General features: G+C 36.8%; 1 protein-coding gene across 15 annotated transcripts in view; it reads left to right on the top strand.

Moving 5' to 3' along the window:
* The window catches only part of KMT2C (lysine methyltransferase 2C), a 294,475-nt gene that overhangs the window by 107,505 nt on the left and 172,750 nt on the right, over nucleotides 1–14,220 (top strand). For all 15 annotated transcript variants that reach the window (XR_009520703.1, XM_060021158.1, XM_060021157.1 and 12 more), the window contains 3 exons: nucleotides 6,674–6,874; nucleotides 10,129–10,277; nucleotides 11,244–11,353. Coding sequence is in view for 14 of the 15 variants with exons in the window: in XM_060021158.1 (XP_059877141.1) it covers nucleotides 6,674–6,874; nucleotides 10,129–10,277; nucleotides 11,244–11,353 (460 nt within the window). In the remaining variant the exon portion in view is untranslated. The remainder of the gene's footprint in view (nucleotides 1–6,673; nucleotides 6,875–10,128; nucleotides 10,278–11,243; nucleotides 11,354–14,220) is intronic.

Raw genomic sequence — 14,220 nt, 5'->3', positions numbered from 1 at the left:
AGCTGGTGAGCTGCAACTAAGGAGCCTGCCTGCCACAACTAAGAAGCATACATTCTTCAATTATGGAGCCCGCCTGCCGCAACTAAGACTGGATGCAACCAAGAAAAAAACAACAAAAAAAATTCAAATTCCCACTATGTTCTACATCTTCGGGAAGGTTTTCAAAATAAAAGAGTAGGATGAAAAATAAATAAAACGTAGCCCCCACCACGTTTACCCTCTATTTCTGCTTTATTTTCCTTTGTTGCACTTTTTATTTCTCCACAGTTCGTTTATCTCCCTTACTGTCATGTGAGCCCTGTGAAGGCAATACTTTTTCCCTTTTTTCCTGCTTTTTATTGCATTCATAATTTTTTCCTATTGATTATACATTATATTTTGTTTTGTTTTTGAGATGGTTTTCCTTAAGGCTCATGTTTCTGTACCCTGTTGAATTTAATTTTGAAAGAATTTCAAACTTAGAGTTCGGATTGATTTCTTAGTCTTAGCAATATGAATAACGATTTATCATATTTTCATATCTCTTTGTATCTATCATCTATCATTTCATTTTCTAGTTATTTAAATATATACTTCCTATTTTGTCTTGGCCCCCTAACATTTTTCATATTTTGAAAAATTCAGGTTTTTATATATATATATATATATATATATATATATATATATATATATAGTAAAATTACTGTAAAATTCACCCATGTAGTGAGTTTTGACAGTTGTATACTGTCATATAACCACTACAACAACAAGATAAAGAACAGTTCCATCATACTAAAAAAATTACTTGATGCCCTTTTGCTGTCATTCCTGATCCCATCTTCTGCCCTAGGCAGTCACTTACCTGTTTTCTGATTCTGGCCTTTTTAACTTAGCATATTTAATGCATTTGACACTCATTTATGTCATCGCATATATCAGTAGCTGTTTCCTTTTTATTGCTGAGTAGGATTCTCTTTTATGGAAGTGCCTATCACATTTTTTTTTTTTTTTTTTGCGGTGTGTGGGCCTCTCACTGTTGTGGCCTCTCCCGTTGGGGAGCACAGGCTCCCAACGTGCAGACTCAGCGGCCATGGCTCACGGGCCCAGCCGCTCTGCGGCATGTGGGATCTTCCTGGACCGGGGCATGAACCCGTGCCCCTGGCAGCGGCAGGCGGACTCTCAACCACTGCGCCACCAGGGAAGCCCCATTTTTTTAAAAAAAATAAATAAATTTATTTATTTATTTATGGCTGCATTGGGTCTTCATTGCTGCGCGCGGGCTTTCTCTGGTTGTGGAGAGTGGGGGCTTCTCTTCGTTGCGGTGCATGGACTTCTCATTGTGGTGGCTTCTCTTGTTGTGGAGCAGGGGCTCTAGGCACGCAGGCTTCAGTAGTTGTGTCACATGGGCTCCGTAGTTGTGGCTCGCGGGCTCTAGAGCGCAAGCTCAGTAGTTGTGGTGCACGGGCTTAGTTGCTCCACAACATGTGGATCTTCCTGGACCAGGGCTCGAACCCATGTTCCCTACATTGGCAGGGGGATTCTTAACCACTGCACCACCAGAGAAGCCCTCTACCACATTTAATTTATCATTTTCCAATTAAGGGATATTTGGATAGTTTCCAGTTTGGGGCAGTTATGAATAAAATTGGTATAAATATTCACTTGCAGATTGTGGTGTGAATGTAGGGTTTTTATTTCACTTAGGTAAAAATATCTAAGAGAGAGGTAATTTTTCAAGGAAAATGCCAAAGTATTTTCCAGTGTGACTGTACTATTTTGCATTGCCACTAATGATATAGAGTGGCTTGGCAGGATGTTTCTTATTGTTCTGATTCAACTTTATTCTTAGGTGAGCGCTGTGTCCCTAGGTCTCGGGGGTCCCGTCATTGTCTCAGCTAGTGGAGACCCGTCATGGTCTGGGTCTACGCAGTCTTGCTCCTCCTCCAGGGGGGAGGTTCATCCCATCCCCCATTCATTCCTCCATCTGCGGCTGGTCTTGACCATTGCAGGGCAGAGACTTTTGCTCTCCTTTTACCAGTCTGAGGCTTTTCTTTCTCAGGGAAGATGAAGAAGAAAGATCTTTGTGTCTTTCCCATGTCTCTGCTGTTGTCCTGCCCAGGCTTTTACCATGACTGGTACATTCTCAGGACTCCTCTCCATGCCCGAGTGGTGGGCACGAGCACCGGGGGAGGTGCATGGAGAGAAGCTCGTGAGTGGGTTAGAATTCCCCTGTGTTTGCGGGTCCTGGGTGTTCTGTACTCCCCTACCGCCACAAACTTGGCTTTTAGCAGTTTATAAAATTTTCACTGAACTGTTTAGCCTGTTTGGATGACATCCAGTGAGTGGCCTCGTCCTCAGATTAAGCAAGGGCTTGTGTCTCTTCTCTTCTTGGAAGTGCCTTTCATTCAACTGCAGGTGAATCGTTTCCTCTGCAACTTTTGTAATCTGATGTGTTCAAGAAAAGTGAATTTGTGGATTGTCTGCTGAGTTTTTGCTGTGACAGTGGGAGCAAAGTTCTTTGCAGCTTTCTACTACATCCAAAGCGGAAGCCAGGGATTTCCTTTGTGCCACCCTTTAAAGTTAACAATAAATTACTCTGAGATATTTGACAGTCTTTATTTCCTACATCCCTTGTAACATTTCCTAATTCTTTAATAATTTGAATATTTCTCTAAAAATATTTACATTGTGGGTCTGTTGTGTGGTAAAATTTCTCAGGTCTTATAGAAACCTGGGAATAATTTTATTATACCTTTACATTTGAGTTATGGTTTTGGATATAAAATTGAAGGTTAAGATATTTTTTGTCAATACTTTAAAAGTATTTCTCCATTTCCTAATCAGTGTTGTTCATAGAGTTGCTGTCCATCTGATTGTTGCTCCTCATAGGTAATGTTTCTAGGGGAAGAAACAAACTAGAAACAGGGTATGCTGAAAGAAACGTAAGTTTAAAGCTTAGAGAAAATTATAAATAAGAAAATTTAAAAAATTAATAAGATACTGGCAAAGGAATTTGGTGGATAGTATCCTTTAGGCAAGAAGAAAAACATTTTTTCCCCTATTTGACTTTATTTTTCTGAAAGTAGACCACATTTAATCACGCGCACGTGTGTGTGTGTATGTGTCAGTATCAATGGACAGCACAGTTTATCATGAAGTTGAAATACGTAATATTGGAAAAACTTAAATAGGTGACTTTTATAAACAAAAGGTAATTAGTTGAGAGAGGTCCAATATGAATTTAACTTGCGTTAAACATTACCTGAAAAGATTATTTCCATCACCTGTTAATGTAAGACATTATGAAAGTTCCTGAGGTAGATACTACAGAGGTGATGGTGGGAACTTTAATGCTTGAGAAGAAAGATTTGAGTACAGCAGCCATAAATGTGTTGTGAAGAGAAGATATATCCAAGAGGAGCAGTTCTTTTAATTCTGTTTTTTTTCTAAGATCCCTTACCAAGCATATATTCCATAAGTATATATTGGTTTTTGTCCTTTAACTTTTTAAATGGTTTCTTTTTAAAAAAAATTATAGATTTTATTGTTTAGAATAACTTCAGGTTTACAGAAAAATTAAGCAGATGGTACACAGAGTTCCCCCTCCCCAACCTTTCCCTGCCTCAGTTTCCCCTAATATTAGTATCTTTCATTAGTGTGATACATTTGTTACAACTGATAAACCAGTATTGATACATTATTATTATTATTATTTATTTTATTTTTGTGTTTTCGTTACTGCGCGTGGGCTTTCCTTAGTTGTGGCGAGTGGGGGCTACTCTTCGCTGCTGTGGATACATTATTATTAATTAAAGTTCATAGTTTACATTCATTCTTTGTGTTACATATAGTTCTGTGAGTTTTGATAAATGTGCAGTGTCATGTGTCCGCCATTAACTACAGTGTAGCATATGAAGTAGTTTCACTGCTCTAAAAATCCAGTTTTGCCTATTCATCCCTTTCCCTCTCCTCTTAAACCCTTTCTGTCTGTTCCCCTGTCCCTCATCACTAACTGCTTAACCCACTTAAATTTATTTTTTTATATCTCTCTGTGTGTATGGTATATATATTATGCATAAAGAATGTTCCATCAAGTAGTTAAGTAAAACTTGGTCATCACTTGTTTTACATAGCTGGGATATAATTGAGTGGCCATTAAACTGTACCTTCTTCCCCAACCTTAATTTTTTACTTTCTTTATTCCTTTTTAATACTTCGAGATTTTTTTTTTTTTTTTTTAAAGAGAATTGATGGTAATTTATTTTCACTGGACAAATCATGGAATGGTGATGGGGAGTTAAATTTAACTTATTCAGAATACCCCCAAGGAGCAAGAAAAAGTATATTTCAGTCTCTGTGGAGAAAAGGAAGGTAAAAAGTAGGATAAGAAATTAAAACACTTGGATGGCAAAAGTAATCTGATGAAAAATAAGGAACTGGGTTAACACAAAATATCACCAACTAAATTCAAGGATTAAAGGGAGTTTTTTTTTTTTTTTTTTTTTTTTTGCGGTACACAGCCCTCTCACTGTTGTGGCCTCTCCCGTTGCGGAGCACAGGCTCCGGATGCGCAGGCTCAGCGGCCATGGCTCACGGGCGCAGCTGCTCCGCGGCATGTGGGATCCTCCCAGACCGGGGCACGAACCCGTGTCCCCTGCATCGACAGGCGGACTCTCAACCACTGTGCCACCAGGGAAGCCCTTATAGGGAGCTTTAAAAAGTTAGACATCTCTGTTATGTTTGTGTAGATTAAGGGGAAATTTTAAAATTCCATTCAGGTTCAACTATTTTTATTTCATGCTCACATAAAAGAGTCTCTTATTTCTTAGACCAAAAACAGATAGATGGTCTCCAATTTATGATGGTTCAACTTAAGATTTTTCTGCTTTCTTTCTTTCTTTTTTTCTTTCTTTCTTTCTTTCTTTCTTTCTTTCTTTCTTTCTTTCTTTCTTTCTTTCTATTATTTTTTACATCTTTATTGGAGTAGAATTGCTTTACAGTGGTGTGTTAGTTTCTGCTTTATAACAAAGGGAATCAGTTATACATATACATATGTTCCCATACCTCTTCCCTCTTGCGTCTCCCTCCCTCCCACCCTCCCTATCCCACCCCTCCAGGCGGTCACAAAGCACCGAGCTGATCTCCCCGTGCTATGCGGCTGCTTCCCACTATCTACCTTACGTTTGGTAGTGTATATATGTCCATGCCTCTCTCTTGCTTTGTCACAGCTTACCCTCCCCCCTCCCCATATCCTCAAGTCCATTCTCTAGTAGGTCTGTGTCTTTATTCCTGTCTTACCCCAGGTTCTTCATGACATTTCTTTTTTCTTAGATTCCATATATGTGTTAGCATATGGTATTTGTCTTTCTCTTTCTGACTTACTTCACTCTGTATGACAGACTCTAGGTCCATCCACCTCACTACAAATAACTCAAATTCGTTTCTTTTTATGGCTGAGTAATATTCCATCGTATATATGTGCCACATCTTTATCCATTCATCTGATGATGGACACTTAGGTTGTTTCCATCTTGTGGCTATTGTAAACAGAGCTGCAGTGAACATTTTGGTACATGACTCTTTTTGAATTATGGTTTTCTCAGGGTATATGCCCAGTAGTGGGATTGCTGGGTCATATGGTAGTTTTATTTGTAGTTTTTTAAGGAGCCTCCATACTGTTCTCCCTAGTGGCTGAACCAATTCACATTCCCACCAGCAGTGCAAGAGTGTTCCGTTTTCTCCACACCCTCTCCAGCATTTATTGTTTCTAGATTTTTTGATGATGGCCATTCTGACTGGTGTGAGATGATATCTCATTGTAGTTTTGATTTGCATTTCTCTAATGATTAACGATGTTGAGCATTCTTTCATGTGTTTGTTGGCACTCTGTATATCTTCTTTGGAGAAATGTCTATTTAGGTGTTCTGCCCATTTTTGGATTGGGTTATTTGTTTTTTTGTTATTGAGCTGCATGAGCTGCTTGTAAATTTTGGAGATTAATCCTTTGTCCGTTGCTTCATTTGCAAATATTTTCTCCCATTCTGAGGGTTGTCTTTTGGTCTTGTTTATGGTTTCCTTTGCTCTGCAAAAGCTTTGAAGTTTCATTAGGTCCCATTTGTTTATTTTTGTTTTTATTTCCATTTCTCTAGAAGGAGGGTCAAAAAGGATCTTGCTGTGATTTATGTCATAGAGTGTTCTGCCTATGTTTTCCTCTAAGAGTTTGATAGTTTCTGTCCTTACATTTAGATCTTTAATCCGTTTTGAGCTTATTTTTGTGTATGGTGTTAGGGAGTGTTCTAATCTCATACTTTTACGTGTACCTGTCCAGTTTTCCCAGCACCACTTATTGAAGAGGCTGTCCCTTCTCCACTGTACATTCCTGCCTCCTTTATCAACTTCGAGATTTTTAAATCAGGTTTAAAAGAAAATTGTTTTTCTAAGCACAAACTATAATTTTTTGATTTGGTATATTTACTACTTTAAAAAAATCATGCTATAGAAAAGTAGAATTGCAAATGTATAATTTTTATTGAACTTAATTGTTCTTACGGTATAGATATTTTTAAATGCTTTGCTTGCACTAAAGACATAATATTTAATTTTAAAGCACAAGTATCTGCAATAGTCTGGAACTTGAAATAGTTAAATAAAACTACTTCTCCTCTCTGTCTTCCGTACTTTTCATTTCTACCAGTGAACAGCTCTGCGCTTTTTGTTACTGTGGTGAAAAAAGCTCCTTAGGACAAGGAGACTTAAAACAATTTAGAGTAACGCCTGGATTTATTTTGCCATGGAAAAACCAGCCTTCTAACAAGAAGGACGTTGATGACAACAGCAGTGGAACTTGTGAGAAAATACAAAACTCAACACCACGAAAACCAAGAGGACAGAGAAAGTAAGCAATTTTGAATTTAAGTGGTTTGTAACGCAGTTTTTTATTGCGATGTTTATGAATATACAAATGGGATTGTTACTGAACAATTTTTTATGTTTCCAACATTCATACGATGCTTTATGACTCACCATTAACCCAGCAGACACTCATTTTCTCAAAATTTCTTTCTTATTTAGAAAAAAGTTTAAGCTAGTTGTGTATTAACAAAAAAGAAGAAAACTTTAAAGAACATAATATAAGGAAGGCTAGAGGGGATTCATGGAATTTATCTATATATGGAATGAAAATTTTAGAAAATCAATGAGATCTTTCTTTCCTTTTTCTAGATAAGTTTTAAGTAGTTTGTAAGAGTATAACATAAAAGAATAGCAAAACCAAAGTGGTTTTACCTATGTGTGTCATTTATTTATTTGTTTCTGTGGTTCAGAGAATGTTGAACTGTCCTGTAAACTCTTACAGTACAGTGTTAACTTTCTTTCCTTCTAAATAATCATGTGCTGAGAATTCCCTTTCTAAAGTCAAAGAAGATGCTCTTTTTTTAATATGAAACTATTTACATATGTTGTACACCTGAAACTAATATAATATTGTAAATCAACTATAATTTTAAAAAAAGAATTTACTATTTGTATAACTATATATGTGTGTCTATATTCATGGACCTTATAGTTGCCCCAAACTCTTGTCTAATATGTTTGCTTTTGGAGTTAATATTTTTTTTATATGTTGTAGGTTCGTTTGAAGGCCATCTTATTATGTGGACTTGGCTCTGGTAGTTGAGGGAATAGAAGTTTCTGTGGTTGATGAGAAAGTGTAAAAATTAATTTAACTTGTAAGGCTAACCAGCTCTGCCCCTTGAGGGTGATGATGTAATCATCCAAGTGCTTCTCTGGCTTTTATCCAAAGTTAGGTACTAAGGCATTGTGTTGTACTTATTTGATTGGCTTCTTCTTTTGGACTGCTGCCAATGCCTTGAAGACCTAAAGTAGGAAATGAAACAATAACAAGAAAAACCCTTTTAAAAGAATTTAAAGTGGAACAGCTTAAGGAAATTTAGAAGTATTGTATTTATAGTTTTGGTGTTTTTAAAGGCCATAGCTAGCTTTACCTTTCGTGATCAATTGGGAGCTCACTTTCTAATAAAATATATCAAAAGTCCAGAAAACTTATGTCCATCGGTCATTAGTAAATTTACTGGACTGGACCAGGTTATATCGTATATCCTCATGTTCTGCCTTGAATAATGGCAATTAATAAACAACTGTTCTGGGAAATACAGTTAGGCTTCATTTATTTATTTATTTTATAAGCTAAGTTAATTTTTACTGAAAACTTCATGAGCTAAAATAATTATGTAAAAATAGCCTTGGTTTAATGAAAGTCTTTGTATACACTTAAGAGTTTAACAAGTTATTAAGTGATGATAACAAGCCAGTTAATGGACCTTAGGGATAAAGCATGTTCATGAAATTTGGAAATCATTTAGGGATAAACAGTTACTTTAGCTTGATCATTTTAAATATTGACAAAATATGTTGCTAATGAGTTATAAACCAGATAAACAGCCAGTTAATTTTTTATTTTGAAAAGGAGTATTTTAAAATAGTTTTTCCCTCATGGTGCAGTAAATATAAGAATATATAATCAAGGATTCATTTCCTCTTTTTTTTTAGACTTAAAATGGGAGGGTATGTAAATATTTCAGCTGACTTCTCTCGATGTTCTCTCCGAAGCTGGGTTCCTCATCCGTAGGGTTGGTGTCAGCATCTTACTGATATGTTATGTACACACAGACTGGTTGTAAAACCTGAAGGTGAAATTTGACTAACCTGCTGCTTGGGAACTGGTTAGTAATAGACTGGTTAGTCATTCCATGGGTTTTTATACCTGTCCCCCCATCAAATTACGGGTGTAAAAAAAATATGTTAAAACAATGAATTCGTCTTCATAGATGAACTGTTAGTCTTTCTTCCCTCCTAATTAGCAAGTTAGTAGTGAAGATGTATTTGTAGGAATGGAGATTATATTTACTGGAAGGTTTGTTCTCATTTCACTGTGGGCAAATTTTATAAAAACAAGAATTTGAAGTTAGCATAGCATGGTAAACTTAAAAAAAAGTCTATGCATTTCTACTGCTGAACATAAAAAATACTGGTTATTTTTTATATGGTTTGATATTTAAATGTACTTATTGAAATATGTTAATACTTTTTTTCTTTCAATGATTCCAGGTATAAAAAAGTTTAGTACCCTGGTCATTGTGCTGATTTTCTCTTAATAGGAATCATGATATATATCCAGCATACATCAGTGCAGTGAGTTATGATCTATATTCAATAGTGATTTAATCCAGAATTATGATCAGGTTAAATACTGTGATATCAGGAGAAGATTAAAGTCTTAGCGCCAGCCATCTGATTTCCCATGTTTAATGTTAATCACAATAGTAGTCATTGTTTACTTCTTGATCTCAATTCATATATGAAGTTTTAGGGCTTTCAGAGTTTGAAATCTCCCATATGTTATTCAGTGAACACTTACTCAGTGTTCATTTTTATACTGTACTTTTTGCTGTTACACTTTTTCCCTTATTCCCAGGTCACTAGTAGCTATTTTGTTTTTGCTTTTTACTTCTGGTTTGTGAGGTAAAGTCTTAGCAGAGGATACTTGCAGCATCATGCCACAGTCCAGCTGTCGAGATTGCTGAGGGGACCGCAAGGAGGCTCCAGGGCTCACATTTCACTCCCACTGCCTCCCTCTTCACACTTGTAGTGGGTCTTCATTTCCCCTGGGAAGTAACCTAACTGCCAGCTCTGTGGCGGCGGAGTCCTCACTGGTCATAAAGCAACTTAGAGATGTCTGATTTGATCAAGTTGCTTTCTAAGCCTTTAAGGAAGGCCAAAGGGAATATTCATTTTATGTGATAAAATATGGTTCCTGACTAGACTATTAGAGTGTCACGTAAAAATATATATATATAAAATGGCAAAATAAGTCTGCAACTGTAATTTGTAACACTTCCTTATGGATTTGGAGACCTTTTTTTTTGTTTTTAGTTGCTTACATTATATAATATAGCTATCCAGTTTTATATCTATACTATGAATAATAACATATTCTAAAAGTTGTTTTATGATAGTTTATGCCTAAGTAAAATTGATTAGGCAATACATTATATTTAAGTCGTTATAAAAGGAAACAATTTTCTACTTGTTATCACTTTCACATCCATTTTGTTTTATCTTATTTTCCAGGGAACGGTCTCCTCAGCAGAATATAGTACCTTGTGTAAGTGTAAGCACGCAGACTGCTTCAGATGATCAGGCTGGTAAATTATGGGATGAACTCAGTCTGGTTGGCCTTCCGGATGCCATTGATGTCCAAGCCTTATTTGACCCTACAGGTATGAGCCAGTCTTCATTAATAACTACCTTTTGATTCTGTAAGCATTTTCACTTTAGCAAATTATTCACTTAATAGTACATACCGTTCATCTAGAAATAATTATCACATTGGAAAAACGTCATTGTTAAGTATACCTGCTTAGGTAAAATAAATTGTCTAATTATGTTTACCTAACTTATTTAACATCTGCACAGGGCCATCACTGGGCTGGATACTTTTATAAATGTTTGCATTTACACTTGTGTAGGCAGCAGTGCCGTGGAGATCTGACAGTTTCGGAGAGAGAAATTTTAAAGGGATCTATGAAAACCTGGGGAACATGGCAGTCTGGGTCTACTTGAAGTAGGGGTGAAGGGTAAAGATCTAAGCCCTGTGAATGTCCTGTAACGCAGTATAGTAATCCATACTCATGATTTGGTGCTGTTGGGGTTTTGAGTGAAGAACTGCGTGTAATTGTTCAGGTGCTCTGTGAGAGAGAGTTGAAAGACTGAGCTGTTACTGATGATTGATGTGGGCTCTTGGTGTGGGGTGCAGTGGAATAGAGGTGTATATGTAGCTTATTTGTCAGAAACAAAGTATTAAGTAATTTTCCTTTATGTAAATACACCAAATAAAATATAGTAACGGTTAAATAAAATGACTAGAAATGAATTTCTCTGTTGAAGGAATAATCACTAATTCACTGTGCATCAGAATCACTTGAGGGCTTGTTGACACGTTGATTTCTGGGCACCATGGCAAGAGTTTTTGATTCAGCAGGTCTTGGTTGTGGTCTGATATTTGCATTTATAACAAGTTCCTAGACGATACATTTCGAGGAGGGCTGCTTTAGTGGTATCGCAAATATCAGATGCCATCGTGTATTCACACATTTGAATTGATTTGGGGGATTTTCATCTTTACTTATTAGCGTTAATACGTTTAATGTTTATTCAGTTGCTTCTTTTCACTTTAACCATTTTAGGCACTTGTTGGGCTCATCACCGTTGTGTGGAATGGTCACTGAGGGTGTGCCAGATGGAAGAACCGTTGTTAGTGAACGTGGACAGAGCTGTTGTCTCAGGGAGCACAGAAGTAAGTAGAAGAAACACATATTTAAACAACAGCTTTATAACATTTACTGTGTCAACATAAAAGATTCACTTCCAAGATGTATTAAATGATTACTATCATGTAAACACCCTTAAAATAGGAAACTATTAATTTATATCCAAGAGTAGCTTGTGCAGACCACTAGAATATAGTATGTTAAGTTGTGCAATAAATGCATATCTTTAAAATAAATATTTTACATTTAAATCAGAAATTAAAATTCTTAGAAATGGATATTACTGACTATGATTACATCTTACTCTTTAAGACAAAACTCTTTGACGAAGATTTAAAATAAGAGAGACAGGATTTGACATCTTTAGTCCACAGTGTGAGCTAGCTCTGTTTGCTATTTTAAAAATTGATTAAAATATTTCTTTTCAGTAAAGTTGGCAGTTCGGTTTGTCTTTTTGGCACTATCCCAAAATAATATCATGCACACAGTCTGCCATCTTTCAAAGCTTTCACTGCGATTTTCGTGTGATTTTGAATCGAGAAATAAATGCTACGTTTACCTTCCATCTATAAAGGCAACAAACCCTATGAAGTGAAATTGCTTTGTTGCCTACAAGTTCCCTTTGGTTTTTGACAGGTATATTTGGGAGAAGTGAAACAGGCCTTCCAAAGGAATATTAGAAGTGGAATTTTTTACTGTAGAAATGATACGGGCTTTAATAGATTTAATATAGGTAAACATTTCAAAAGTATTGTTGAGACAAGGACTTAGATTTAATTATTCAATTGTTATACCATTTGCTTTACTCAGATGATCAAAATTACCTACTTTATATGGATGAGTAACCCTCACCTCAGGAGTAGTCAAGTTAAGAGTGTTTGTTTTGGAAATGTGACATTACATTTAAAGGCTTACATTACCAAATTTTGAACAGTATAATGCACGATAAATAATTTCCACAGTCTGAACATACTTAGATGGCCAGATCGTGACTGTGATAGATCAGTGAGAACTGTTTCTTCCATGAACTACTTTAGAAGTAGTTTTGGAATATTTTGTGACAGTGAAAAGCATTATAGGAAAGGCAATGAACAAAGGCTAAAATGAACTGTAACAACTCAGTTTTGATAAGGCTGTGGGGAAATAGGCACTCTTATGCCTCATTGGTGGGAATGCAAATTGGTACATGTCTTCTGGAGAGAAATTTGGCAAAATGCCTAACAGACTATACGTGCACTTATCTTTTGACCTTTCTGAGATTCTATCCTGAAAATATGCCTCCAATAATACAAAAACATTAACAGCATTGTTCAGTTTGCAAAATATTGGAAAGAACCTCTGACCACACATAATAGAATGGTTGACTAGACCGTGGTATGGTTCATACAGTAGAATACTGTGCAACTGTAAAAAATACTATGAGGAATATTTTTATGAACTAATTAATACAAAGTAGTTTCCAATATATACTTTTAAGTGGAATAAAAAAGTGCAAAAGACCACTTATGGTGTGCAACACTTTATGTAGGAAGGAATGAGATGTAAGAAAGTATACATGCATATGCACATTTGTGGAAAAGAAACACAGGAAGAATAAGCCAGGAAGTAGAGAGATTGGTTACCTGTCTCTAAAAGGTGGGTGGAAGACAGGAGTGGGATCCGTGTAGCAGGGATGTGGTGCAACACTTCTCAGATATATCTTTTTGTATAGCTCTGACTCTTAGAACCATTAGAATGTTTCACCTACCCCTGAATAAGCAACTACAGCCATCTGGGCTATGGGGGAACCTAAAACGGGATAGCAGAATTCACAATGACAGGGGTAGGGAAAAAACTAAGCAACTGAAAAGTAGTGTCTTGACTGGATACCCGTAAAGCTAAAGACAAAAAAAACCCCTGCATATACATGCACATACCTGCTGTAATCGAGTGAGTAAAATTCTAAAATGATTTTTGTGGTGTTAGAATGGAGATATCAATATAAACTTAAGGTTTTTAATATTTATATGGAAAGATACAGAAATATAGGTATGTGTGTATGCATGTGTTAGTATGCTGCATTTATCTCCTAGCTCTGTCCCCTGTGAAGGCCTAGAAGTAGTGACTTCTGGTAGCAGTGAGCACATCTAGTGCCTAGATCTTGGTTTCTAACCAGTGTTCTCCAATGAAAAGGACCAGAGCTCCTTGAAAAGTGGCTCATGGTGCAGGGAAGATACAAGATGAGGTGCCAGAAAGCAAGGAAATGCTCAGAGAGATGGGGACTCAAGCACAGGAGCCAACCTGAAGGAGCCCCTAAGAGCTGGACCAATTTGAGCAGTAACAGAAAATAATGATAAGTCTTGGGGTTTCATCCATGGAATGAGCCACACTGATAAATAAATTGATAAAATAGATAAGTAGCGTAGGTCAAGTCACATCACTTCTCCGCCTAACACTCTTCAGTGACTTCCCGTTTCACTAAGAGGAAAAAAGCCAGTCCTTCCTGACTGGCAAGGCCTCCACCATCTTCACCACTCCCACAAGTGCCCTTCCCCTCCCTCGCTTCCTTCAGCCTCAGTGATCTCTTTGGTCTTCCTCAAAACTGTCCACCTCTAGGCCTTTGCAGTCCCTGTTCCCTACATGCATGGCTTCCTCCCTCATTTCCTTTAGGTATTTATTGAAGTTACCTAATCTGTGAGGGCTTTGCTGGGCTCCCTATTGAAAATTTCAGGAGTCTCCTCCTCCCATCACACCCCCGCTGGGTTGTTCTCTCCTCCGTACTTACCAGCATCTAACACAGTGTATGTTTACTTAATAACCTTGTCTGTCTCTCCTCACTAGATAATAGTGCCCTTCTGAAAAGGATCTTTTTCTCTTTTGGTCATTCCTCAATAAATACTTGTAGCCTAAGTGA

This window comes from Delphinus delphis, chromosome 9 (assembly GCF_949987515.2).
Source record: "Delphinus delphis chromosome 9, mDelDel1.2, whole genome shotgun sequence".
In the NCBI taxonomy this organism is placed as follows: Eukaryota; Metazoa; Chordata; class Mammalia; order Artiodactyla; family Delphinidae; genus Delphinus; species Delphinus delphis.
Note: the sequence above shows the minus strand (reverse complement) of the source record. Positions and strands in the feature narration are given on the sequence as shown.